Source organism: Candoia aspera, chromosome 15, assembly GCF_035149785.1.
Source record: "Candoia aspera isolate rCanAsp1 chromosome 15, rCanAsp1.hap2, whole genome shotgun sequence".
Classification (NCBI taxonomy): Eukaryota; Metazoa; Chordata; class Lepidosauria; order Squamata; family Boidae; genus Candoia; species Candoia aspera.
Window position 1 is genome coordinate 14,359,990 of NC_086167.1, and position 25,022 is coordinate 14,385,011.

General features: G+C 49.4%; 1 protein-coding gene across 1 annotated transcript in view; it reads left to right on the top strand.

Moving 5' to 3' along the window:
• Positions 1 to 23,877, top strand: part of NCOR2 (nuclear receptor corepressor 2) — a 157,949-nt gene extending 134,072 nt beyond the window's left edge. The window contains exons 29-47 of the mRNA XM_063315670.1: positions 1,381 to 1,530; positions 3,237 to 3,323; positions 3,502 to 3,782; positions 5,511 to 5,871; positions 7,004 to 7,231; positions 7,624 to 7,869; positions 8,442 to 8,594; positions 9,408 to 9,548; positions 9,650 to 9,806; positions 11,626 to 12,230; positions 14,019 to 14,126; positions 14,210 to 14,358; positions 14,995 to 15,194; positions 15,639 to 15,776; positions 16,150 to 16,295; positions 17,105 to 17,158; positions 18,975 to 19,205; positions 20,414 to 20,590; positions 22,511 to 23,877. Coding sequence (XP_063171740.1) covers positions 1,381 to 1,530; positions 3,237 to 3,323; positions 3,502 to 3,782; positions 5,511 to 5,871; positions 7,004 to 7,231; positions 7,624 to 7,869; positions 8,442 to 8,594; positions 9,408 to 9,548; positions 9,650 to 9,806; positions 11,626 to 12,230; positions 14,019 to 14,126; positions 14,210 to 14,358; positions 14,995 to 15,194; positions 15,639 to 15,776; positions 16,150 to 16,295; positions 17,105 to 17,158; positions 18,975 to 19,205; positions 20,414 to 20,590; positions 22,511 to 22,692 — 3,794 coding nt within the window. The 3' untranslated portion in view covers positions 22,693 to 23,877. The remainder of the gene's footprint in view (positions 1 to 1,380; positions 1,531 to 3,236; positions 3,324 to 3,501; positions 3,783 to 5,510; positions 5,872 to 7,003; positions 7,232 to 7,623; positions 7,870 to 8,441; positions 8,595 to 9,407; positions 9,549 to 9,649; positions 9,807 to 11,625; positions 12,231 to 14,018; positions 14,127 to 14,209; positions 14,359 to 14,994; positions 15,195 to 15,638; positions 15,777 to 16,149; positions 16,296 to 17,104; positions 17,159 to 18,974; positions 19,206 to 20,413; positions 20,591 to 22,510) is intronic.
• The last annotated feature ends 1,145 nt before the right edge of the window (positions 23,878 to 25,022 follow it).

The window sequence follows — 25,022 nt, forward strand, 5'->3', positions numbered from 1 at the left end:
CAACCTGGTCCTTCAAGTCTTCCAATGGTGCCCCCATCGCCACTGTAACCAAGTCCATCCCCCTTGCTGCTGGTTGTCCTCTTCTTCTCTTTCCCTCCACCTTTCCCAGCATCAGGGCCTTCTCCAGAGAGCTGGGTCTTCTCCTCATGTGTCCAAACGTAGAACAACCTATTGCATGTCAAAAGCATGCTGAAAAGGCCAGGTCTTTATAGCTTGTCCAACACTTGGGAGTTTGGGGCTAATTTAATCTCGGGGGGGGGGGTTGTGTTCCAGGGATGTGGGGCGGTGACTGACATGGCCCTACGTAGTGGTCCCAGAAGATGACTTCTGTAAGGGAAGGACCAGGAGGGGGCCTTTTCTTCCTAATCTTCAAGGACAGGCAGGGTGGAAACCACCAGGAGTAGGCTCTCCTGAAGGGAGTTGTTCCATGATGGAGCACAGAGCAGCAGATAAAGATGGAGAGATGTGGAAGTTTCATGTGACCAACCATCTTCTAGATTCAAGATCTTCACTGCCTTCTTGCATCTTTCCCGCTTTGGGGAACCGTAGAATAAGCTTGCAGGTTCTTGCTGGGCATTCTAGTCCTCCTAACAAACACTTTAAAAAAACGGCCCAGGAGGAATTTTCCAAATGCCTTTCAAGGTTTGGTTGGGTTGCCGCCATTCATTTCTTCAGATTACGAAAGAGACAGACGACGACTTTGTGCCAAATCTCAGCCTCGGTAAACAAAAACAGTCGCATGAACCACCCTCAAGGTCGGGAAGCAAAGAGTTCAGAGCTTGCCCAGAGATAAAAGATGGAAATTCACTTTGGGTTGGGACGGGAGATGCAGCTGATTAAAGAATCAGAGATGAAATGGAATCAATTCCTAGTCCCTTTCCTGGCCCCTAACTTTGTAGAGGAAAAGGCTTTCTCTGGTTTTTTTGTTCCTTAAGTTCATCTTTCCACTTTTACAAACTTGGAGGATGTTTTTAGCCATCTGTTGATTCAAAATAAGAGGAGAAATGCATGTTTCTTGCATCAACCAACCAGTTTGATTCCTGATTCTTAAAAGAACCCAGGAAAGCAAGGAAGGCCATTATATTTCAGGGCAGGAGGTTCTGGAGACCAGGTCAAAGTCAGGAGACCTTGAAAGCGGCTCCTTTGCCAGGCCTTCCTTGATCATGATTGAGTGGTAGAAGAAGTTGGAGGAGATTGAATCATGAGACCATCAAATTAGAAATGGCCAGCTGGGGAAAAAAACATATTTTGGCTTCTCCTTGATGAGTTAGGGTGGGTTACAACCTTAAGGAAGTGTGTTGAGAAGGGATTGACAGCCTTGTAGGACTTCCATTTCACTTTGATGCATTTCCTCTTTTTCCTTGCCTTCTCCTCTTCCAGGTGGTGTTGCTACCCAGGGCCCTAAAGAGAACAGTAGGAGCACAGGAGGGACACAGGAGATGACCGGCACCAAGAGAACATACGACATGATGGAAGGGAGGACTTCTAGGGTGTTACCTGGACGTGAACTTTCCTCTGCTAATATAGAAGGTGGGGTTTGGTAAACATCTTGGAAGCAGTCATAAATTGATAAAAATATTTAATTGCTTTGGCTTTCTTAGACCTTTGGTTGGTTGCCTCTAGTGCATAGAAAGAGGGAGAACATAGAGATTTCCTTTCTGGTTAGAAGGAAATTCATGTCTGTCTTTAACAAGGAAACTACCAAGTCTGGATGGTAAGAATCCATACAACCACCAGATGGTGGTAAGTCCTGTAACACTTTGGTGTCATCTACAAGTCATCCAGATTATTGCAGCCCAGATCTGGAGGGGCTGATTATGAGGCTGATCTTGTCTTTGGGATAATGAGTGAACTAGCCAAGTTTGCAGTTAGCCCCAAACTATTCAGGGTTTTTTTCCCAATGATGGACCTTCCAAGAGAGGTGTGTTGGGGCTGCTGTTCCCAGAATCCCTCTTGCTGGCTAAGAATTCTGGGATTTGAAGTCCCAGTGTGTCTGGAAGATGGATCTATAGTTCATCTCAACTATAGTCAAGGACTGTAGCAGGATTATAGTTGTACTGTTAGGTGCGCAGTCATTTCTGTAGGATTGGCTGCCATTTAAATTTCCCAACCAAATAAGACCCTGCATCTGAATCCCCGTCTCCTGGTGGTGGTAAAAGATAATTACCAGGACTCAGTCCCTCTATATATGTGTTGGGAAAGCAGATAAAAATAATACCCTCCATATCTGGATCTCTTATATACTGGACACCTTTCAACTGATACTCATATCTGTGAGTAGGACCTCACTTGTGGCAGATTACTCTAGATCTCCACATTGTTGTAAGTGTTGGGCTATTAGCAGCTTTTCCAGCTTGGACGAGGCCAAGCTGGGAAGTTGGCAATCTGTGCTGTGTATATTTTTTCCTTTGGCTGGCTGAAAACTTTCCAGATCCTCCTCCGTTTCTACATATTTGCAATAGAGACAAAGTGTGCTGGAATCTGAAGGCATAGGGTCAGTATTAAAATGTGGGTCACAGAATGCTTGCATTTCCTGGACAGGAAGAAGATGCCACCATTGTTTAGAGTCCTCTTCTAGAACAAACCAGAAGGGGCCTTCCCAGTGCCCTGTCCTTGCCAGCTTAAGGCCACAAGAAGGAAAGATGCCTTTGGAAGGTCTAAAGCTTACACAATCAGCTCACATGGCTGCAATGCTCACACATGCTCCCTTGTATGCATGTATGCTCCCTTCTTGTGGAAGAAGGACCTCAAGCTTCTTAGCAGCCAAGCTATTAGGTGCCTGCGTGCAGCTCCTCCAGACTCAGTTCGCAGTGCTTTCATGTGCTAAGAATGACATGTAATTATAAGCATCACTGGAAAAGCAATTTTGTGATTCAATTTAAAAATAAAAGGCTGTACTTTCTGTACTTCAGTTCACTAAAAAATGTAAAACGGGCACAAAAGCTGTTTTCTTTCTATTGGGAGTGGTGACCCTTATAAAAGGAAAGCTAGGGCGCTGCCGGGATTTTTTAAGAAGTTTCGTATATATGCAGTTATTTGGGACGACAGAATTTGGAGATCTCGATGCACCAAAAGTGTTTTAAAAAAAAACACCAGATCTTTGGATTCTTTTCCACCATCTGTTTTTCAGGGTATTCAAAACCTCAAATCCTTCCGTTTCAGAGTGGAAAATAAAGATCTACCTGCCTGGAGATTTCATTGCTTTTCTTTTCCCTTGGTGGGGGGGCTCATTTTAGGTCTAATGGGCCGAGCCATCCCTCCGGACAGACACAGTCCGCTCAACTTAAAGGAACCACATCACATCCGGGGCTCCATCACGCAAGGTAATCATGCCAGGAAGTTGGGGGAGCTTTCTCAGTGTCCATTTTCTGCCCAGGCTTAGCTTTGGTCGATTCTGCTAAGTCAAGGAAGAAATAAAATGGAAAGGTGTCTGATTTTTTTTTCTCTAGAGGGAAGGAGAAGACGTGTTGACGGGGCCCTCTCCCTGTGTTTTTCCTCTAGGAATTCCTAGATCCTACGTGGAAGTTCCAGAGGACTACCCCCGGAGGGAGGCCAAGCAGCTTAAGAGGGAGAACACCCCTCCAAGGGAGTTACCAGAAGCTTACAAGGTCAGGAGCTATGAGAACCTCACCCCGTTGAAGCTGAAAGCGGTCCATGAAGGGCTGGTCACCACCGTGAAAGAAGCCGGGAGATCCATCCATGAAATTCCCAAGGAGGATCTGCGGCACACGCCTGATATTTCTCTGATGGCTCGGCCTGTTAAGGAAGGCTCGATTACCCAGGTATCTCATGGGGCTTGTTGCGAAGCACAACCCTTGAAATCAATCAAATCCGATCTTTATGACGGTCACAGGCCGGCCTGTTTGAGATAAAAGAATTGCCCCACGGACAGAAAGAGAGGAAATGCGATTGGGTGTCACGGTGCATTAAGCTAAACAAAAACGTATTGATAAATGTTCTCCCTTTTTAAAAAAATTAATTTTAAAAATTAATTAATTAAAAAAAGAGTTGGAAGGTCCTTGGCAATCTGGTGCCCCGTTCCCCAGCACAATCGAAGGGGCTACAAAATGGTGCATTCCCGTGGGCCTGGGGTTGGCTGCCCTTCGTTTAAATTAACCCCAGCTTGACCCACATGAGATTTGATGATGAACCGCACTCGTGTCGAGCATACAGTTGTTTCTGACCTCTCCTTGGAGGCCTGCCATGGTTCATTGACACGGTGCTAAATTATGGCTTGGCCTTATATGCAACCCAGGGCACTTCCAGAACTGCCAGATGTGATCTATCGCCTTAGATGGACTTGAATCCAGGCCTCTCCTCTGCTTCCTCCACCTTGAATCTCTACGTCTGTTTGCAAGCAAGTGGTCTCCTAGTAGTTGCGGGTTCACAAAAACGATCAATCAGTGCCTGGACCATGTCTTCTCTCATAGGCTGGTAAACGTTTTGGGTTGCTTCCATGGCAGCAGGACGGGGGGTGGGGGGCTGTCACAGGGACACCGTGTGTTCCCAGGCCCTGCAGTAACAGATGGCTGAATTAATGGAGCAGCCTGGGTACCCTCGGCCTTCATACTGGGATTCGGTATTAGGCAAAACGAAGTATGTCCTCTTAAGAGCATCTCTCTAACAGACTGCAGCTTATCTAAACTGAATTATCTATAGAGAGAATGTGAGTTTTTTCCCCCTTGGAATTTTTTTGCAGTTTTCCTCCAAGCTTACCTGGGTTTTCTCAAAAGAAAAGCAAAGAAAAGTTGGCAAGGCTGGATGACAGCATCCTTCTTCACCTCTGGTTTTCTCTCTAACGACATGATAAATATTGGTTCTATGTTAAATTCACACCCTTCAACTGGCTGGGTCCACCTTTCACTCCTAGACTACAACCCCTGGTTTGCACAAACCCTACTTTAGAATCCAAGCTAGAGTTTGAATGCTGGCATTCCTGAGGCTTTTTAGTTGCTTGTTGAGGTTGGTGAGGTTGGCTTTAGTTTGTTCTGGGAGCAGAACAAATGATTCCGGTGGTTTGTCAACGGGTGGGACCTGACGACAACGCTCAGCAGTGGTTTGAAGGCATCTTTAAAGGCCTGGTTTGTGGGTCTGCCCTGGCCACTTATTCCAGACCCCAGTCTGTGGATTTAAATCCTAGGCCAAAGCAAAGATGAGCTTTCTTCATTGGGATTGGACTTGCAAGATGCTCCAGAATATTGCATGATGGGTTTCCTTGGCAGGGAGAGCCTCTCAGAAGCCGAAAACTACTGGACCAGTGTTTCTCAACCTCAGCAACTTTCAGAGTTCTGGGAGTTGGAAGTCCACACATCTGGAAGTTGCTGAGGTTGAGAAACACTGTACTGGACTATCATGCCCAAAGGAAGTACCTGTTGGATGATGTTCCAGCCTAGCAGACTGTGGGAGTGTGAATTAAAATAAACAGTCCATGCAGCTTTACACCTGACGTGGCATGCTCCTGTCCTTTATCTGCCAACTTATTGATCCTTCCTTCTGTCTCTCACCTCCAGGGTACCCCACTGAAATATGACACAAACACTTCCACAAATACCAAAAAGCACGACGTCCGGTCTATTATTGGGAGTCCAGGCAGAAATTTTCATCCCATGCTTCCAATGGAGGCCATGCAGGACCCAAGGACGCTGGAAAGAGCTTATGAGGAAAATTTGAAGAGCAGGCCCAGCCCAGTGGCAAACTCTGGTGGCTCCATCACAAGGGGAGCCCCTGTGATTATTCCTGAGCCGGGGAAGCCTCGCCACAGCCCCCTTGCATACGAGGACCACCAGACAGCCCATGGAGCAGCTTTCGGCAGTCACTTACATCGAGGGTCCCCCGTCTCCACAAGAGAGTCAGCCCCCAGGCAGCTTGAAGGTCAGCCATCATGTCATGCTCGTTCCTGGGGACTTGTGGGGCAGCTCTGTGCTTTTTCTGTTGACACCTTTGAGATGGGCTAGCTGGCTTTGGAACTCAGGGTATTTCAGCACAACTTTATACAGGAAGAAATTCTGAGGCGTTGATGTCCTTCAGCCACCATTCTTGGTGATGTTTGAGGCACAGCATGGCAATTTGCAGGAAATTATGAAACCTTGCTGCTAATCCCTGTTGGGTTGGCTGTTTCTTCAAGGAAGTAAATGCCTGCTTCATCTTTCAGGCCAGGACTGATCCAGCTTGAAAAAAATTGCCCATGATCTTCCCACCATCATGGTCTTCGTGTCCATGGGTTGACAGGCTTTCCTCCATTCCAAGAGCCTCAACATGTGCCAATGTCTTCCATTTCAAAGAGCAGAGGATTTGCTTGGTTGGCATTTGAGTGATGTACACATGCAGCTAATATTCTTTGACTGAGATAATAGGATAAATTCTAGACAAAAGGCCAGAGATGATGATGGTGATGATAACGATGGTGTTGTTGATGATGATCCTTCTCCTTCTCTTCTTAAACATTGTTTAAATTCCAGGCCAGAGGGGTCATTTAGCAGTACGATTAGGGATTGGCATGGGTTTTGTGATGGTGAGATTGGTTTATCTCAGGCTGATGCTTAGCCTTTCTTTCTCCCCAGCTTTAAGCAGGCCAACCAATTAATTCACTGAGTTTAGCCCTTTCCCCAACTCGCTGCCACTAGTTTAACCTGCAGACCGCTGGGTCCGTAACAGGCTACATTAAATAAAGTCCCAGGGATGAAAGGAATGCTTCAGTTCCCCAGCTCAAGAATGTTACGGGAACAGGGCCTATGTGTGAGAAGATGCAGAAATGGTTGAAAACCTGTTATTGCAAATTTGGCAGTTTGTTATTGTTATTGTTAGTGATTATTGCAGTCCCAGACACAACTAGCTGGATTTAAAAAGAAGAAGAATACAGAGTACAATTGATCAAGAAAGTTCCTTTCCTCCCATAGCCATTTTAGGGATGATTTTTTCCTGTATTCTCTTTGCAAGAGATTAAAATCCCTTGGGCTGATCTGCTTGCTAGCCACAGAGCCGAAGTTGTTCTCTCCTTTAACAGGGAGCATCACGGCTGGAAAACCAGTGTCTCAAGATAGGAAGGTCACGCCAACCTCCAGAGAACTCGCCAGCTCCAAATCTCCTCATACCCCACTTGCAGACCACCATCATCCAATGTCGCCATATGAGCAACTGTTCCGGGGAGCCAGCGGCATGGACCTATATAGAGGCCACATTCCACTGACCTTTGACCCTGCTGCCATTCCCCGGGGGATTCCCTTGGAAGCAGGTATGAACCTCTGAGAATGAAAAGTCCATCAAACCATCGCTGGAACCTGGGCATTGTGTAGTTGAATCCCGGTGCAGGTTGGACCAGTTTTTAAGACTATGGACCTTTGTATGGGACTTGGACTGGGCCAAAATGTTAGCAGATCTTGAAGGCTGATGGAGAGGTTAGCAGCAGCTTTTGAAAGTGGGTCCCCCAGTGTGGTATGGTTGCATCAAGACCTAGGGGTTGGCACTGTGAAAGAGGCAGGACGGCATTCAGGTTAGGAGGAGCTTATGGAGAGATGTAGAAGATAGGAGTTAGGATCTAGCAGGGTTGGCTGTAATTGTTCTAATACTAGATCTGGAACATGTGGAAATGCACCCTCCCCTCTTCATCTCTGCTTGATTCAACAGCTGCCTACTACCTGCCAAGGCACCTTGCTCCTGGCCCTACATACCCCCATCTCTACCCACCCTACCTCATCCGTGGTTATCCGGACACTGCTGCCATGGAGAACAGACAGACCATCATCAACGATTACATCACCTCCCAACAGATGCACCACAACGCCGCCACTGCTACCACCATGGCCCAGAGGGTAGACCTCCTGCGGGGCCTGTCTCCACGAGAGCCCTCCCTGGCCCTCAACTATGCAGCAGGTCTGAAATCCATGGGGTGCTGGCAGGCCCAGGTGGGAGGGGAAGCAAGGCTGGAGACTCGTTTGCACTAGCACCCATGGACATGGGTGAGATGGTGGGCCATGTTGGGTCAGAGACGAGACCAAATGGCTTAGGAGAGTGACGTCCATGAATTGTTTTTGCTTTGCGATGGGGTTGTTGGGTCATGAGAATGGAGCAGACTTCGGGCAGAGAACTTCTGCCGGCTGCAGAGGACAGTGCTGGCTTGATGGACCTTGATGGTCCCAGCTTTTCCCTAAAACAAAAGTCTTGAGTAATCTTAAAAGCACACCCTTCTTTCTTGGCCCGTTGTTCATTCTGAGCAAAGCTGTTGGCTTGTTTGGCCATAAGGATTCTCCTTGAAGTGAGGCACCATGGCATGACTTGGCCCTTAAAGAGAAGAAGCTGCCTGAAGGAAACAGAAACCCAGAGAATTCAGAGCAGGGGACCCCAAATTTGAGTGCGATGGCCCACCATAAGAGGGCAGTGCCCAGTTGGTTCAGGGGCCTCCCCTTCCACCCCTAACCACCTTCTGCATCTCCTGCTTTTCACAGCAGGGATAATTGACCTGTCTCAAGTGCCGCACCTGCCTGTGCTCGTACCCCCCACCCCTGGCACCTCCACAGCCTCCATGGACCGGATCACCTACATCCACAGCACCGCCCAGCCTTTCAGCAGCCGACACAGTAGCTCGCCACTGTCTCCAGGTGAGTCGGGAGGTATCAAAGAACCTAAGGTATGTTAGATGCCTCCAAATTTCTTTCTTTGGGAACAGCCTGGCAAGGAGGTCCCCGTCATAGACAGGTGAAAGGTTCAAGAGAGAGAGAGCAGAGGAAAACAAGAACAAGGAAATATATGCTGGAGGGAAGGAGGCTGTTCTAGATCAGCCCAAGGAAGTAGCTGGAGCATGGTTGGAGAAGCGAAACAGAGGAGGAAGCTGTGAGGTCCAAACCAAGTATTGAAGCACTGATTTGTTGGTTGCTCAACCCAGTTTTGTGATCCTGAGATGTGCAGAATCACCCCCTGGCCCTCTTGCCAAGGCCCAAGTGGAGAAAACCACAGGCTTTGGTTCAGCCCAGAGTTAAGGATGGTTGTGTCTGACTCCACGTTCTCATGTTCAAGAACCCCATAATCCTGGGAGATCATGTTAGGAACTTGTGCGTTGCAACGTTCCTTGGCTTTGAAAATGAATTTAGAGAAGGAAAGAAGGAAGGAGAAGACAAAGAGAAATAGGTCACTATAAAAGAACAAGGGAAAACAGACAGGGGACCGTGAGGTAGACTACCAAAGCTTTATTTGGGCCTGAAGGCTTCAGGGTTTTTGAGAGCCCTACCAATGTTCTCTGGTCTGGGTTTTGCCAAAGTTGTTTCATGCTTTGGGGGGCGGAGGGAGGCTGGTGGATGAAAGAGCAGAGCAGCGGTGTCATCCTCAAGGAGGACAAATCCTGCTGCCTGAGCACGTCCAGAGTGCCTCATCCATAGGCATTAGTGTGGGGAAAAAAACCAGCCTGTGCTTTGCAGGTGCCCCCACGCACTTACCCAAGACGGGACCCTCGGTTTCCGAACGGGAGCAAGACCGCGAACGGGAGCGTGAAAAGGAACGCAAAAAACTGGTGGTGACCACTACAGCCCCGGTGGAGCATGCGCCCATCTGGAGGCCAGGTGAGCTGAGCCCAGATTTGCTGCCTTGGGCGGGAGGGAAGGGGGGCCAGCAGCCCACCGTGCAACATCTCATTTTGCCTCCCCTCCGTCTTTTACAACAGGCACCGAGCAGAGCAGCGGCCGTTTGTCTGCACACGCTCACAAGCACTCCCCCGTTTCCCCCCGCAGACAGGAGAACATTCAGCAGCGCCCCAGTGTGCTGCATAACACCAACATGAAGATGATCCCCCCGGAAGGCCTCGCTTCCTCCGTTTTGCGGTATGTCGTTCCAGGAAGGCAGAAGTGGGTCACTCCGCACACGGCATCCTGGGCTGGTTGTTTCATTATTGTTATTAATTGTATAGCTTTACATCCTGCCTTTCCTGCAAAGGTTGAAGATGGTTAGCCAACTTGCCAGCAAAATCTTGGGATGCTTAATACGGGTAGTCCTCACTTAATGACCACTTGTTTAGTGATGGTTCAGACTTACTATGGTGCTGAAAAAACTGACTGACAACCGGTGCGCACGCTTTGGACCGTCGCAGCATCCCCACTATCACGTGATCACGATTTGGGTGCTTGGCAATCGGTTCGCAACTGATTCGCATTTATTACCGTTGCAGCATCCCGGGGTCGTGTGATCGCCATTTTCGACCTTCCCAGCTGGCTTCTGGCAAGCAATATCAGTGGGGAACTGCGTGATTAGCTTAATGACCATGTGGTGCACTTAATGACTGCAGTGATTCACTTACTGACCACCACAAAAAAAGTCATAGAATCGGGTCAGATTTGCTTAATGACCACTTCACTAAGCAACTAGAATTCCGGCCTCAATTGTCGTTAAGCGAGGACTGCCTGTATGTAAACCCTGTGTTTCTGTGGGGAGGGGAATCTGTAAGAAACGAAGACCGTTTTTCCCCGTTCTCCCATAGACGTTTTATCAGTCGCAGCCCCCAGTTTAGCTGCCTGTCCCTTCCATCTGTGTGAGTGGAGAAAGCTTTATTTGAGTGCCATACTTCCGTTTCTCAATATATATCAGATTTTGTACTTTAATTGTTGCTGTCAGCTGACTCAGAGGCCCCCTGAAGGAAATGCATTTCATAGCCCTCCTCCCTTGCTAGTTATAGAAACAAGTCAGGAAAATCTGCTCGGGAAGGAAGATCGGCGCAGCCCGAAGCACGCACTTCTTTTCCTAATGCATTTCCGTTCTTTAAATTCAGCTCTCCTGCTGGCTGCTTGCCCCTCTGCCTTTGCTTATGAGACTAGACAGATGTGTGGAGGATCCCTCTCAGAGTTGTGCTAAATTAAATGTTCATAAACTCAGTTTCCTCTGAATATGATTTGCCAAGGAGAAGCAGATTAGGGTATCCCGGTCTCCATCTGGCTGGGAGGTTTCTGGAGGTGTTTTGGGGGCCACACCACATTGAACTAGATGTTCAATGGTCTGGTCTGGCAGGATCCTCCTCTGTTGGATATGCAGGTCTAGACTACAGTAGTCCTCAACTTACAACCACACTTGGGTCTGGGACTTCCGTCACTAAGCAAGGTGGTCGTTAAGCAAGTCACACCCAATTTTACGACCTTTTGCCGTGGTTGTTAAGTGAATCATGTGGTTGTTCAGCGGATCCAGCTTCCCCCATTGACTTTGCTTGTCGGAAGCCGGTTGGGAAGGTTGCAAATGGCAATCGTGTGACCCCAGGACGCTGCAACCATTGTAAATGCATGTCAGGTGCCAAACGCCTGAGTTTTGATCACTTGACTGCAAGGAGGCTGCGACAGTCGTGAGTGCGAGGACCAGTGGAAAGCCACTTTTTTCAGCCCTGTTGTAACTTGGAACAGTCACTAAAGAAATGGTCGTAAGTCAAGGACTACCTGTAACTGTTGTGACAGTCCATAGACCAGCTGTCACTGTCCATAGTTCAGCCTATCTGTAGTTCAGCTACCATCTTGCGACTTGGAAGATCTCCTGAGCGCGCCACTGCAGAAATAAAGCAGCTTGAAAATCCCATAACAACGTTCTGCTTGAGACCCCTTGCAAAATAGGAGCGGTTTCCTTCTTCCCCCGGGCGATCCCTTAACGTGGTTTTCTGCTTTGCAGATCCTCTTCTTCCTCCTCTTCCTCTTCCTCGTCCACTGCCACCACGTCCCCGGCCTGCTCCTCCGGCTTCTGTCCGGCATCGGCGTTGCGCAGCTCCGTAAGTGGCCTGGACAGCTACGCCTCGGTGGTGGAGTCGGCCCACATGCAGAAGGAGGCCTCCTCCTCCTCCTCCTCCTCCTCCTCCTCCAGGACCCAGGATGTCAAAGGCGAGCGGGCTCAGCCTGAGACCAACCACCTGTTTGCCTCAAAGCTGCCCGCAGGGCCAGGCCCAGAACAGACACCTTCACCGCTAAAAGCCATGGAGCCCAAGTCTGTGCCCTCTTCTGGGTCAGGCGCAGCCCACCCGTTTAGCAGAGGACAGGGGAAGGTCCACCCTCCGCATCAGGCGCCCCTGGACCCGTCGCTGCACGCCGTTTCGGCCACTGAGCAGCAGCCAAGTAGAGAAAAGAGTAAATCCTTTTCAGTACAGGAACAGGAGCTGCGAGTACTCGGTAAGACCACCATGACAGCGGCCAGCTTCATAGATGTCATTATCATGCGCCAAATTTCTTGCGATAAGGGGAAGCGAGAGAGAAGCTCGTTAAATAACGACGCCAATGGCGATGGTAAGACATTGGAGGGGGCAGCGGGGAAGCGCTCCGAGTTGGCGGCCTTGCCACCCGCGCCCAGAGGCGTTACCAAAGACCCCTCCCTCCCTGAATCATTTTTTTTCCAGCATTTTAATTTTCACGTTTGTGGCGACAGCCCGTTTATGTTTTCAGCATCGTCTGCTAAAAGCTCACGTCCCCCCATCTTCATGCTGCTTCCTTTTTTCTTTTTTTTCTTCTTGGGCCTAGGTTTTTAACATTTGCTTTTTTCCTCTCCATCGCAATGCCTTTGATTTCCTTCTGAGCATGTAGTTCTGATGCCAAAGCATGAGTGCCGAGGAGCAGGCATGGAAACGGGGGCCGCTTGCTGGGGACGTGGGTCAAAGAAGTCAAGATGGGGTTGCCGCTGCACAGTCGAAGTCCCCCACTGGGCTGTGCCTGCGTTGTCAACAGGCAGACAAAGGGGCGGGGGGGCATGGTCGCGTGTAATGATACGTGGGAATGACCTTGGGAGATGGGGCAAAGAGACGCTGCCTAGGGAATGGTCAGATAAGAGGGAGCATAGCCCGCAGCTGCATAATGGGCAGAGAAAAAAACTCAGAATGGAACCTCCCTAACTTCCCAGGCTGTAAAGGAGATGGGGGAAGAATTGTACTTTCAGACTTGCAAGATTGATGTCAGCCTTCCCAGGTGGACCAGACAGGAAACACGACCATATGAGCTGATTCTACTTTATTGTGAAGCTACATTAACAAAACCTTGCGAGTCTGAAAGTACAATTCTTCCCCCGTCTCCTTTACAGCCCGAGAAACTAGGCAAGGTCCCTTCTGAGCCTCTTGCCCCACCCACTATCTGGCTGTGGGCTATGCCCCCTCTTATCTGACTGTTCCCTAGGTGGCGTTTCTTCCCTTCATCTCCCAAGGTCATTCCCACATTCCATTACATCCTGACTGCCATCTTCACTTTTTTGACACCCCCCCACCCCCATCCCCGTGGATATCTGCAAAATGTATGAAATATACAGGAATGAGTAAGGTCCCAAATTATGGCACCGTGCTTGCTTTCAATTCCAGGCGGGCTGTATCTCCCACCTGAAATACACCTGCAACAACCACTGATGTTACGGTTTGACCAGAAATCTCATATAATTACTAAAGTTGACCAAGATACATGGATGGCAACATGAGTGGTATATCTGGCGTTGGGCGAGACCAACGATGGGGGGAGAGAATGAGGTTGCTAAATTGTTCCTCAGTGCCTTCCCCATTCCCTGGGGGAATAGGTTGGGATTGCCAGCCAGGCTGGGGAAGGTCATTCCAAAACTAGAACCATGGGTTGTGTTGTTGTTGTTTGAATGGAAGTGACACTCGGAGGAATCCCCAAACTCTCAGTGACATGGAGCTCTGATCAACTTGGCTCTGCCAATGGGTGTGTTTTAACCATGACATTGCTTGTCCAGAACCGAAGCTGTTCTAATTACATTCTTGAAGCTTTGCTGTTGGATAGCTTGGGGTGGGTGACGATACCATTTCCCACGGTGCTATATTCCAAAGGCCGCATTGGAAGCCACTGCGTGCCTCTCAAAGACATCCCCCATCAAGGGCCCACGGAGCAGCCCAGCAGGGACTGGACTTGGCTGTAAAGGGCCACGTTCTCAGGCATCTTCTCTACATCTTGTAGGGATGTAGAGGTGCAACAAGTGGCCTTTGAGGGTGTCTCTCATGCTTCCTGTTCTCCCAGCCGCTGTCCCAGTGCTTAGAAGGAAGGGCCACCACCAACACTTAAGACTGTCTTTGTGCTCCTCAGTGTTCCATGGAAGCTACAGTCCTGATGGCATTGAGGCCATAAGCCCCGTGAACTCCCCCTCTGTCCTCCATGAGAAAGGGATGAAGCTTAGTCAAGAAAAGGAGAAAGGTCAGATTCTCTTTCGACAACAGGAACCCTCCTCCCTTGGGTGATGGCGTCTTTCATTACGGCCGTTCTCTTGTCTTACGTAGGTTCCCTCAAACCTTCTGGGGCAGAAGTCTCACACATGAGGCAGCTCCACCAGCTCAGTGAAGGCCGTCAGTCCCCGAGCCAGCCGTTGCAGGGACCCCCGAATGCCAAAGGCCACCAGCGCGTTGTCACCCTGGCTCAGCACATCAATGTAAGTTGGGCTTCTCTCCCCTCCCCTCCCCTCGGACAGGAATCATCAGGCTGGCTTCTCTCACTAAACGGGAAGTAAATTCTTGTGTCAGGATGTGGAAATGTATTGCCAGATGCTCACTACTTTGGCAGTTCTCAGATTGCCCATTGTGTATCTCTTCGGACATTAACGAGAGATTCATAATAACAGGAGGCAGGTTTCACTGAAAGGCAGTCTGTTTGCTGCGGCTAATGAAGATGTGTGCAGCATTGAAGTGACAGTGTGGGCTTGGGGTAGTCTGCGGTCCATCTGAGGGGGTTCAGCAGGGTCAGGGTGAGGGCAGTCCAGAGCAGCCGGGCATTCTTTTGTGCCACGCAGGCAGGATTTCTCCTGCAGTGTGAAGGAAAGGCTGGCCGCAAGGGAGAAAATCCGTTCTTTTCCAAATAAGAGATTTTGAGTACCACCTGGTGTAGACAAGCTACTTCTGTGAAATTCTGCCGAGGGAAGGAATGGGGGAAGATGTGCAGAGGTTGTCTCCGGATGGTGGTGGGATCAGAATGTAAACAGAATTAATGCTTCTGTGGTGCCCCAAAGTGACAGAGAACTCTTTTGAGACCTGACCCCAAAGGAAAACAGAGGGATATCTCCTTCTTACAGGAAGTCATCACTCAGGACTACACGCGCCATCATCCTCAGCAGCTCAACCCCCATATCCAGTCCCCCGTGTTCTCCTACTCGGGGGCTGCCGGTCCCGTGCTGGACCTCCGCCGAGCTCCTCCGGAATCTTACCTCCAGCACCAACCAGTGGAGCATGTTCCTGCTTCTAGAATCTCTCCCGAAAGCGAAGCCAACCAAAGGTGAGGCCCATCTTCTTTCCCTCGGGCTGTGAAAGGGGTCCCTGAATGTGGAGGAGCAGAAAGGGGGGCCCAAGTCACGGTGGGAGGGGAGAACCCCCTGCAATGGGAGATTAGCTCCCAGGAGGCCACGTTCAAGGGTCAGAGAGCGTCAAAGCCAAAGCGTCTGAAAGCCGACGCTTTAAGTGACACCTGGCCTTCCATACCTGGCCTACATATTTTAACTCTCTCACCTTCTCCTGCCCAAAGCCCGTTGAAGCTCTTGTTCTCTGCCGTTCGGCCTGACGGATCTTCATCCGTCAAAAGTCCCCTCTTTTTTCCGTCTCACCTGCAAACAAGGGAGAAGTGACAGTGCTCGGCATAAGATGCGCCCCCCAACCAGTCCTCCCTTGGTTGCACGAGCTGGTCCTCGCCCGAGCCTCACGTTCACCCTCTTAACTTCCGCAGGTCGCCTGAGGAAATTAAGATTTCTGCTTCGGACAACTGCATAGAGCCGATCTCTCCGCCCGAGGGAAACGGGGAGCCCGAACGCATCCGGAATGCCTACCCCGTTCTGTATCGTGAAGGGGATCAGCTGGAGCTGAGGTAAGGAGGGGGCTGGACGACGCAGCCCGCCGAGTTATCAGGAGCGCGTGATGACCTTGCTTGGTGCGTCCGCACTTCACTGTTCTCCCACCTTTTAAATCTTCCCCGGGTGACCTGGCATTGTTGCTTCTAACTTACCTGTCCTGAAAATCAGCATTTCATTTGTCAGGAAAGCAGATGCTGAAATTTATTCAGTAAGTTAGCAACCTCAAAGTGCGACCCTCTCTCACGTCGCATTTAGCATTGATCCCCGAGTGACCTGTGCTTGGCTGGGCATTATTTTGGAAATTAATCCCGGGATAAGAGCTTGCGAACAGAGAGAGTTAGAGAGAAGGCTCTGTGCTGCCAACTTGACGACTTCTCAATCACGCAGACCCGGGTCCAGATCCCCTGGAAACAGCGTCCATCCGCCAGCTTTCTTCAGCAAACTGACGGAGAGCAATTCCGCCATGGTGAAGTCGAAGAAGCAAGAGATCATCAAGAAACTCAGCACGAGCAACAGGAACGAGGCAGAATACAGTGAGAATTTAACTTGGCTCTTTTTTTCTGTTGTTTTTTTTTTGTGTGTGTGTGGGGAAGAGGGGGGATGTGAGCAAAGAGGGCTGCAGTTAATTGACTGAAAGGGTGGCCCTGATTATTCTTCAGCGTATCTTAATTTTATGATGGCATTTTTTTCAAATACGCCCGAGAACTGCTGCAGACAAGCACTTGTGTTAGAAGAGGCATTCCTTCTTGTATGAAATAGTCAAGAGGGAATGCCTCTTTTAGCACAGCACCTGCATCAAAGAAAGGATGGGAAGGAGGGAAGGAGGGGCACTTGCTAAAAAGAAGAGGAGAAGAAGGAAGGAAGGAAGATTGGAAGATGTCTTATGTGGAGATTTATGTAAATCTAAGTGGATGAAATCCCTAGTTACGGTTGCTAAGAACATCACAAATCCAGCTCCACTTTCCAGCTGAATCCACTTCCAGCAGTTGCCCTTAATCCAGTCTGGGACGCCTTCAGAACAGTTGCGTTCAGACAAAACTGCCTGTAAAGGATGTTTTTAATTGTTACCACCTTTTTCAAGGGCTGAATCCAGCAGCACCTACTTGCTTTCCTTCTTTCTTCCACATGAGAAATTGACCATGCCCAGTAATCTCAAGGTCATGAAGTCCAATTCCAGTGTTTTTGCTCAAGGATGAGGTAGTGGGCTTTGAAGACAGTTCATCTCAATTTTCTCCCCTGGTGACACCAGGGTTTTTTCCAAAAAGGAGGTCCTGAAATTATGGTAGGACTTCTTGTGAAGACGTGGCCTCCTCTAAGTTCTTCTCTTCGTTCTTCCTTCCAGATGTTGGACAACCCGGAACAGAGATTTTTTACATGCCAGCGATGACAGGAGCAGGTAACAGCTACCATCTTTTAGGCCCTGCATTTGGTTCTCCCAACCTGGGATATTGCCATCTTCTGGGGCCACATGGCTCATGAAGTTGGGGATGACTTTTGCAGGCCACCACGATTTATCGACCGCTGATAAAGCTGAACATCACCTCCGGTTCAGCTGTCCTGCAACGCACACAGTACAACAGAAGAGTGAAAAGTCTTTATTATAACATTTGGGAAGGGCCAAGTTTCCCTACAAGGCAGATGTCCAGAAAGGGTTGGACGGGGAGGAAGATAGGTTGGATTGTCATGATTTTTTTTATAAAGATCACCCCTTCCTTATTGCTCAACCTCTATCTCTTAGCCTTATTTTATTATATTTTATCATTCCCTCTTTCCCTGGGAACGTTGGGCAAATAGCTGCCCCTGAGTGCCTTCTTTGGTCTTTTTGCACTGCCGCACCTTAACTGCATGGCTTCTGATGACTCACAATTGCGATACAACCACCATCACGACACCGCCCCGACATTTATCCCAATATACACATGCACACCAAGTACCACTCGCTTAGCTGATGTCCTCTTCGCCTCCACCCTAAAATGGGGAAATAGGCTGGAGGGAAGTTGGGGAAGGATTTGGGGAAAATTGCACAGCTGGTGGATGGAACGACTCCCTTGGGTGCACCAAAACTTGCCCTCGGACTTCATGGCGGCAGCTGGTCCCATGAGGCATTGGGAGTTCCTCCATTTTGAATCTTCTCCATAAGGGAGGCAGCCATACTCCTGTTTGCATCAAGGCTGTATAAGGTCAAGCTGGAGAAATAGGATGGGCTTGAGTTTAAAAACATCAGCCTGGGCAGTTATTAAAAAAATAAGTGAGAAACTAGAAGCGGGAGACACTTCGCTCGCATGAAAGGAACCCTCATATATTCCTTCTTTTGCATTTCCTTTCTGTCTTCATGTTATATCGAACTCATATTTGTGGTGAAGACACTCAGTCAGCCGAGGTATCAACCGGTATTGTCCATAAATACTGACATATCTCAAGGAACATTGAGGGGTCCCATCAAGCCCATTGGAGTGCTCTCGCGACCGCTGGCACTAGGGGGCCATTTTTTTACCAACAGGCATATTCAGGGCCACACCCAGGAAGTTCTGAGCCATGAAATCATGCTGCTGCAGATAGGTTGCGCTTCCCTCCCAGAGTGTGCCTGTCACTTGTTCCGTAGAAGACGACGAAGACGCATTACAATTAATGCCGCCGTTCTTTCGGCGACAGCGTGCTTTGTTGAAATACAACGGCTTCTATCTGGAACAAGGACATCAGAAAGACTTCAGAACAAGTCATGTCTGATGATGATGACCCACACATGGCTGCAATGGAGTGGCTTCCTGGTGGGGAGGATCTGGGTGAACCTTTCCCCTTGCTGTCTTGCCCCCCAGTCAACATAAATTGCGGTCGGAAGCCACCCATTGTCCGAGGCACCACAGTAGAAGCATTTTTAATATCTGAACCCTCAAGGTCAGCGCACCCTCACCAAGCCACTGAACACCAAGATGAAACCAGGCTGGGGGTGAAGAGAAACCAGCATCCTTCCCACCTCCTTGCCTTTAGCCTTGAGGAAGGAACTGGGTGGTAGACTCACGCACCCAGCGTGGGTTTGGGGGAACGCAACAGCCGCGACAGCGTTTTGTCGTTTCGCGAGGATGTGCTGACGGTTTTGTTTCTTCCCCCCTCCCCATTCCTTTGTTGCCTCTCCCTCCCACCTCCCCAATTCCTTACTTGGCTCCCCATTTCTCTGCCCCCACCCCTCCCCTTTCTTCCTTCCGTACCCCCAGGGTTAATCAGTTGTAGGAGCCAGGCGGTCCAGGAAAACTCCAGTTCCAACATGGGGCTGGAGGCAATTATCAGGAAGGCTCTCATGGGTAAATATGACCATCGGTGGGACAAGCCCGCTCCTCTCAGTGCCAATGCTTTTAACCCTCTGAATGCCAGCCCAAGCTTGCCCGCTGCGCTGCCTGTAACCTCTGCTGATGGACAGATTGACGACATTCACCCTTCCATGCCAGGTCGGCAGCTCTTCCTGTCTTGGTTGCGTTGACGTTATTAATCCTTGCTGTCTTTCCGCCTCTCTTCCCGCCCCCGTTCAGCTTTGAGCCTGCCCTTGTGTGCGAGTGCTTAATTATACCAATTAATCTCTGGGTTTTGTTTATTTATTTACCTATCTATCTATATAAGCCCTTAGCAAATACGCTGCAAACCTCCTCTGGCTTCCCGTAAACCACTGACGATCGGGCTGTCCCTTCTGTCATCCTCGTTTTTAATTGATCGTTCGCTCCCCACGGTAGACTTGGTAGTTAAAAACGTTGGGAGGTTGGGGAGACGCATCCGGGATTCACGCTCCGGGCGGCCTGGGCCTGGGGGTAGCTAATGGTGCCCCTTGGGGGGACAGGATGGTGCAAAATAAAAGCATGAGCATGGTGGTGGAAGCCAAGGGAAAACTCTGCATTTAGGGAGAGGGTGTACAGAACATTTAGGTGGCACTGGGATATATGGGCATTCTTTCTTTCAAGGGTCGGCCTTTGAAGGATTTCCATTTGGCTCCTTTGTTACGCCCCACACTTGAAGAAAAAGAAGAGGAATCTTCCCCTTTGTGCTGTTTACCCCCTTTCCTTACGCATCCAGTGAAGCAGAGCCCCTTATGTGAAAGTCATGGCTAGGTCAGAAGCAGCACGGATGGATGTGCAAATCCAGGACTTGGGCTCTGTGCTGGCATAGGTCAATTGTGCCCTGGGCGTCTACGGACACGTGGATCGGGTGGGCATCTGGGCACCCGACCCGTTGGAAGCAAGGCAGAGAGACGGCAGTGCGTTTTGCCCTCGCCTCTTCCAAATAGCAGTGCCCCGCATGCACATTTTCTCTGGGTAGAGGTTTGGGAAGAAAACTCCATTTTCATGAGAGCTTGGCCTTCAGGTCCCCTTTTGGGAACAGTTACTCTCTGGCACACCTTACGTTTTGCAAGGGGGCAACCCAGGCCTGCCACAGCAACAGCCTTTTGCTCATAGCAGAGTTTGGGGCTAAGGGCTGGGGTGGAGTGGGGGAGGTATACCTTTTTTTCTCAGCCCTCTCTCTTTCCTGCTGTCCGCTGAGCCTTCTTCTCCTGTTGTTATAAAGTCCCTTGGGAGACGCGTTGGCGGGCCACCCAGCTCCCTTCTGCCAGTGCCGTTTTACATAATGTGTCCACCACTGGGGGCCTGAAAAATGCTTCTTTTCGCAGGTGGGGGGAAGCCGAAGGCCGCCGCCCGAGCTAGCAGTCGTAAGGCCAGATCTCCAGCACCAGGCCTGTCCTCCACCGAGAGACCGCCATCCGTTTCGTCCGTTCACTCAGAGGGGGACTGTAACAGGAGGACGCCTCTCACCAACCGGGTTTGGGAGGACAGGCCATCATCCGCAGGTACTAGCACGTTTCCCTGCTCCAGCTTTGCAGTTCCCAGGAGGTGGGGTTGATAGATGTGCTGAGCATGCAGCCAGGCAGCAGTTTACCTGGGAAATGCATTATCTGTAAGAGCAACCAGCGGAGCGTGGCCCAGAGTTTCGAGAGCCATGGAGGTGGAGTGGTTGAAGGGTTGGACCTGGAGTGAGGAGACCCAGGTTCAATTCCCTATAGCCACAGGAGTCACCAGGCGACTTTGGGTTGCCCATCATGGCCCAACCAACTCCTACGCAGGGCTATTGTGGGAAAGCTTTGGAAGATGTATGTCGATGAAGATTCTCAGTCATCCAGGTGGAATTGCCTGTAGGTTGAGTCATGGCAGCTGGGTTTCTTTCTTTTTGGCAGAAACGCTTTGCTGCTTGTCCAAGCAGCTTCTTCAGTCTGGGCAAAGGTTGGTGAGGGGACCCCATATATGTCTTCCAGGGTGGCTGCGTTGTCCCTGCACCTGAATGGCTGTTGATTGTGCCACGGAGGTGTGGATTGTCTTTGTGCAGTGAGGGGTGTTCTGAGCACTACACTGGGGAAACCAAACAGCCGTTACACAAGAGGATGGCCCAGCACAGGAGGAGCAACACCGCAGGACCAGAATCAGCAGTTTACCTTCATCTAAAAGAAAAAGGACGCTCATTTGAGGACAACAATGTTCACATTTTGGACAGAGAAGATAGGTGGTCTGAGAGAGGGGTTCAGGAATCCATTCATGCCAAAGTGGAAAATCCTTCCCTCGATAGAGGCGGAGGCCCCAGATACAACCTGTCCCCCATTTTTCGTGCTGCTCTTTCATCGGTCCCCAGGAAGATCGAGACCACCAGGAAGGCCACTCTTAACGATCCACTGGGGGACGAACAAAGGATCTAGGAGTAAGGCATCCCAAAGGCAATCCACACCTCCACGGCCCAGTTAACAGCCATTCAGGTGGAGGGACAGTGCAGCCACCTGGAAGACATATATGGGGTCCCCTCACCGACCTTTGCCCAGACTTGGACAAGCAGTGAAATGTTTCTACCAAAAAGAAAGAAATCCAGTTGCCAAGACTCAACCTACAGACTTTGGAAGATGTGATGTGGAAACCTCTTTCAATATAGGCACCTCTTATATAGGTATACTTATATAGGTATAAGCAGGAAGGCTAATGACCTCGGGATGAGTTGGTGAAGATGTTGGGCTGGCACCAAGGAGACCCAGATTTTCCTTCTTCCTCAGCTGTGGAAGTTCACAAGGTGACTTTGGGCCAGTCTCTCAGTGCAGCCTAGATCTCAGGGTGGTTGTTATGTGGAAAAAGAGGAGGGAGTGCCTTTTGCTCCTGGAGGAAAGGTGGGCTAGAAATCAAATAGACCAACAAGCCGTACCGTGAGCTTGATGACGTTTTCCCCATGTGATAGCGCTGGACTTTTCTTGCACCATTTATGCACAGTGCCATCTCATTAGGGGTAGATGCCTCCAAGGTGGGACACTGTGATTGATGAACATCAGGCATAGGAGCTTGTGTATAAGAATCTGCCCCTTGACCTGGCTTGCCCAGTCTTGGATGCACAGGCTTGTTCTCTAGTTTTATTGGGGATGTCTCCCTCCTGAGAACATTCCAGGTGGAACCAGAGACTTGGTGCATGAGAAGTTCTTTTCTTCTCCCCCCTCTCCCCAAAGAGGTGTAAACCTCTCCATAGACTGAATTCTGTGGAGCAGATGAGATAATCCTAGTTCTCCCAACCAAGAAGCTCTTCCCAGAAGGGGGGAGCTACCAACTAGCTTCTGTGAGTGAGGAAGTGTGAAGGAAGAGATGGGTTGGGTGACTTGCACAAAAGCTACTCTCTGAAGGATTCCTGGACCAGAACTCCACTGCCATTCCTCCCCTCTGCTTTTTGTCGTCCTGTTCCGCTGCAGGTTCAACGCCGTTTCCGTACAACCCCTTGACAGTGAGGCTTTCCACAGGAGTAGTGACCGGTCCACCACCACCCCCTGCCACCGTCCTTCAGGGCAACTCCCACAGGCAGAACCATGGTTGGGAAGAGGAGGCCAAACCACTGCTTGTGTCACAGTATGAGACCCTCTCGGACAGCGAATAGAAGAGAGAAGGCCATGACGGGGAAGACCAATGGACAGATGGATGTGGCGGCTGTGGAATGGGTCAGGGCTGGGGGATTCTGGGAGCCCGTCTCTCGCAGAGCAGCACTGTTCCCGTCAGCTGTTTTCGTTTTTCGTTTAATGTTTTTGTTACATCTGGAAGGAGGAAATAGGAAACATCAACAAAAAAAGCTCCTTGGTTTAAAGCCTTAAAAACAAGAAGGAAATGGAACCCACCCCCATCTTCTCCCCCACTTGAGGGGAGGGCTGATGGCCAGGAGGGAGGGCCTTTGAGATGGCTGAATCGCAGCTACCAATACTCAGGGGGTTTCATCTTCTGCATCAATTTTGTCCTTCAGCAGAGAAAGAGGGAGAAGGCAGCGGGTTGGCTTGGCCAACCCTGCTTGAGCTTCTCAGATTGGCCCAAGCACCTTCTTGAGATGGGCTGTTAATCTAGTACTTGAAACACAGATCGTTCGACCGCCCTTCCCGTATCTCCTCGCTTTAGCTTTACGGGGTACCTCCTGGGTGGAGCTGGGTGCTGTTCATCTAGGGAAGATGAACCCGGGCGACCCACTGGAAGGTAGATCTGGATTTTGGTCATTCAGAGCAGGTGGTCTCCTTGTCCTGTGTCCCTGTGGAAATTTAAGGGTGGGGCTTTGGCCGGCTGAACTTGGAACGTGTTAGAAGCAGGTAGATAGAACTTCAGGCGCAGAGATTGACGACAAAGAGAGGAGCCAAACCAGAAGAGGCCATTTGGCGGGGGGAAGGAGAAGCTGAGTTGGGATAATCATGGGGAATAATTCCTCTGTATGTTAGGGGGTTGACTCTAGATGGAGAGCTGGGGAGGCAGCTGTTTGGAGCGTGCCGCTTTCTCAAAACGCTGCCGTTGGTATCATCTACAGGGTATATTTTTGTTACGTTGGGAAAATTATGCCAGGTGTTTCGGGGGGGTGTTTTTGTTTCTCAGTTTCGGAGGCAAAGAAGGACTCTAAAACAGTGTTATATGCTGCTTTTTTTTTTTTTTCGGTCTCTACTCTTGTACAAAGAGGATTTCTATGTTGCGTGCAAGACTTTTGATCTGTTTGTCCATTGTATGGAAATGTCAAGTTCCAGCAAAATGGTTCTGTAATTCAGTAGAATGTTTTAACTTAGATCTTTTATTAAAGAAGAAATGTGAATATATATATATTTGTCTGTCTATATATATATATTTTATATATATATATATATATATATATATATATATATAGACAGACAGACAGACAAAGAAACACACACACACTTATAGACATGTAGGATCTTGGTCAGGTAGAGTAACCCTCCAGCAAGGGAGACATGGATACTTCTCAACAATTTGTCTCTGTTGAGAAGAATCATGAGACTAAGACCCCTGCCGGGAAGTTTAAATAAGTAGATTTCTGACCCCCGTGCAGCGTGTTGCTTCATTTGAGAGGAGGCATGGGGAGCAGGTCCCTTTTAACCGACACGAACCACCACGGCTACAATTTTTCCCCTTTGTTTCTTTTCCCTTTTCCCCCATTGTACCCTAGAGCGGTGTTTCTCAACCTTGGCAGCTTGAAGGTGGGTGGACTTCAAGTCCCAGAATTCCCCAGCCAGCCATGGGAATTCTGGGACTTGAAGTCCACCCACCTTCAAGCTGCCACGGTTGAGAAACACTGCCCTAGAAGGATGGTTGTAAGATAGTGTCAGATATTTTTCTTACTGTATACTTGAGCAGACAACAGCCACATTCACGTAGCTGAGAAAGGACACTATCCCATTGTCGGCGTTGCCACGTTGTTTAAATTTGTTTCTACAGTGAGATTTGCCTCCCCAGCCATCTATCTTCTTCCCATCCTCTTCGTTTTCTCCTGCTGACGCAGCTGCTTGTGACAGTATTTTAAACCCTGGCACGTATTATTAAACTTTTCCAAAACTTGCATGTGTAAGGGCTAAAAAAATGGGATTTAGCGCTCTGGGAGAAAAGAGTCAGAGGAACCATCCTGTTAAGACTTCTGAATTTCTGAGATTCGGCCAAGTGGTGTTACAGTTTCGTAGGAATGCCCCCCCACCCATGGAGCCTTGGCGATGAAGGACCTGCAACAGAGATGCTTGGCACAGACGTAGGAGGATGGTCTGGTGGCAGGGCAGCTTCTCTTGAAAAAGGAATGGTCTGAGGTTTCTTCAGAGCAAGGGAATTCAAAAATCCCCTTGCCACAAGCCCAGATTTTGCTCAGTACTTCGATAGTAAATACGACCGGATTTCAATGTTACAGGGAACAAAGGAAATTAAGCTTACAATGGCAGGCATGTAAAAGCCACTCTAGAT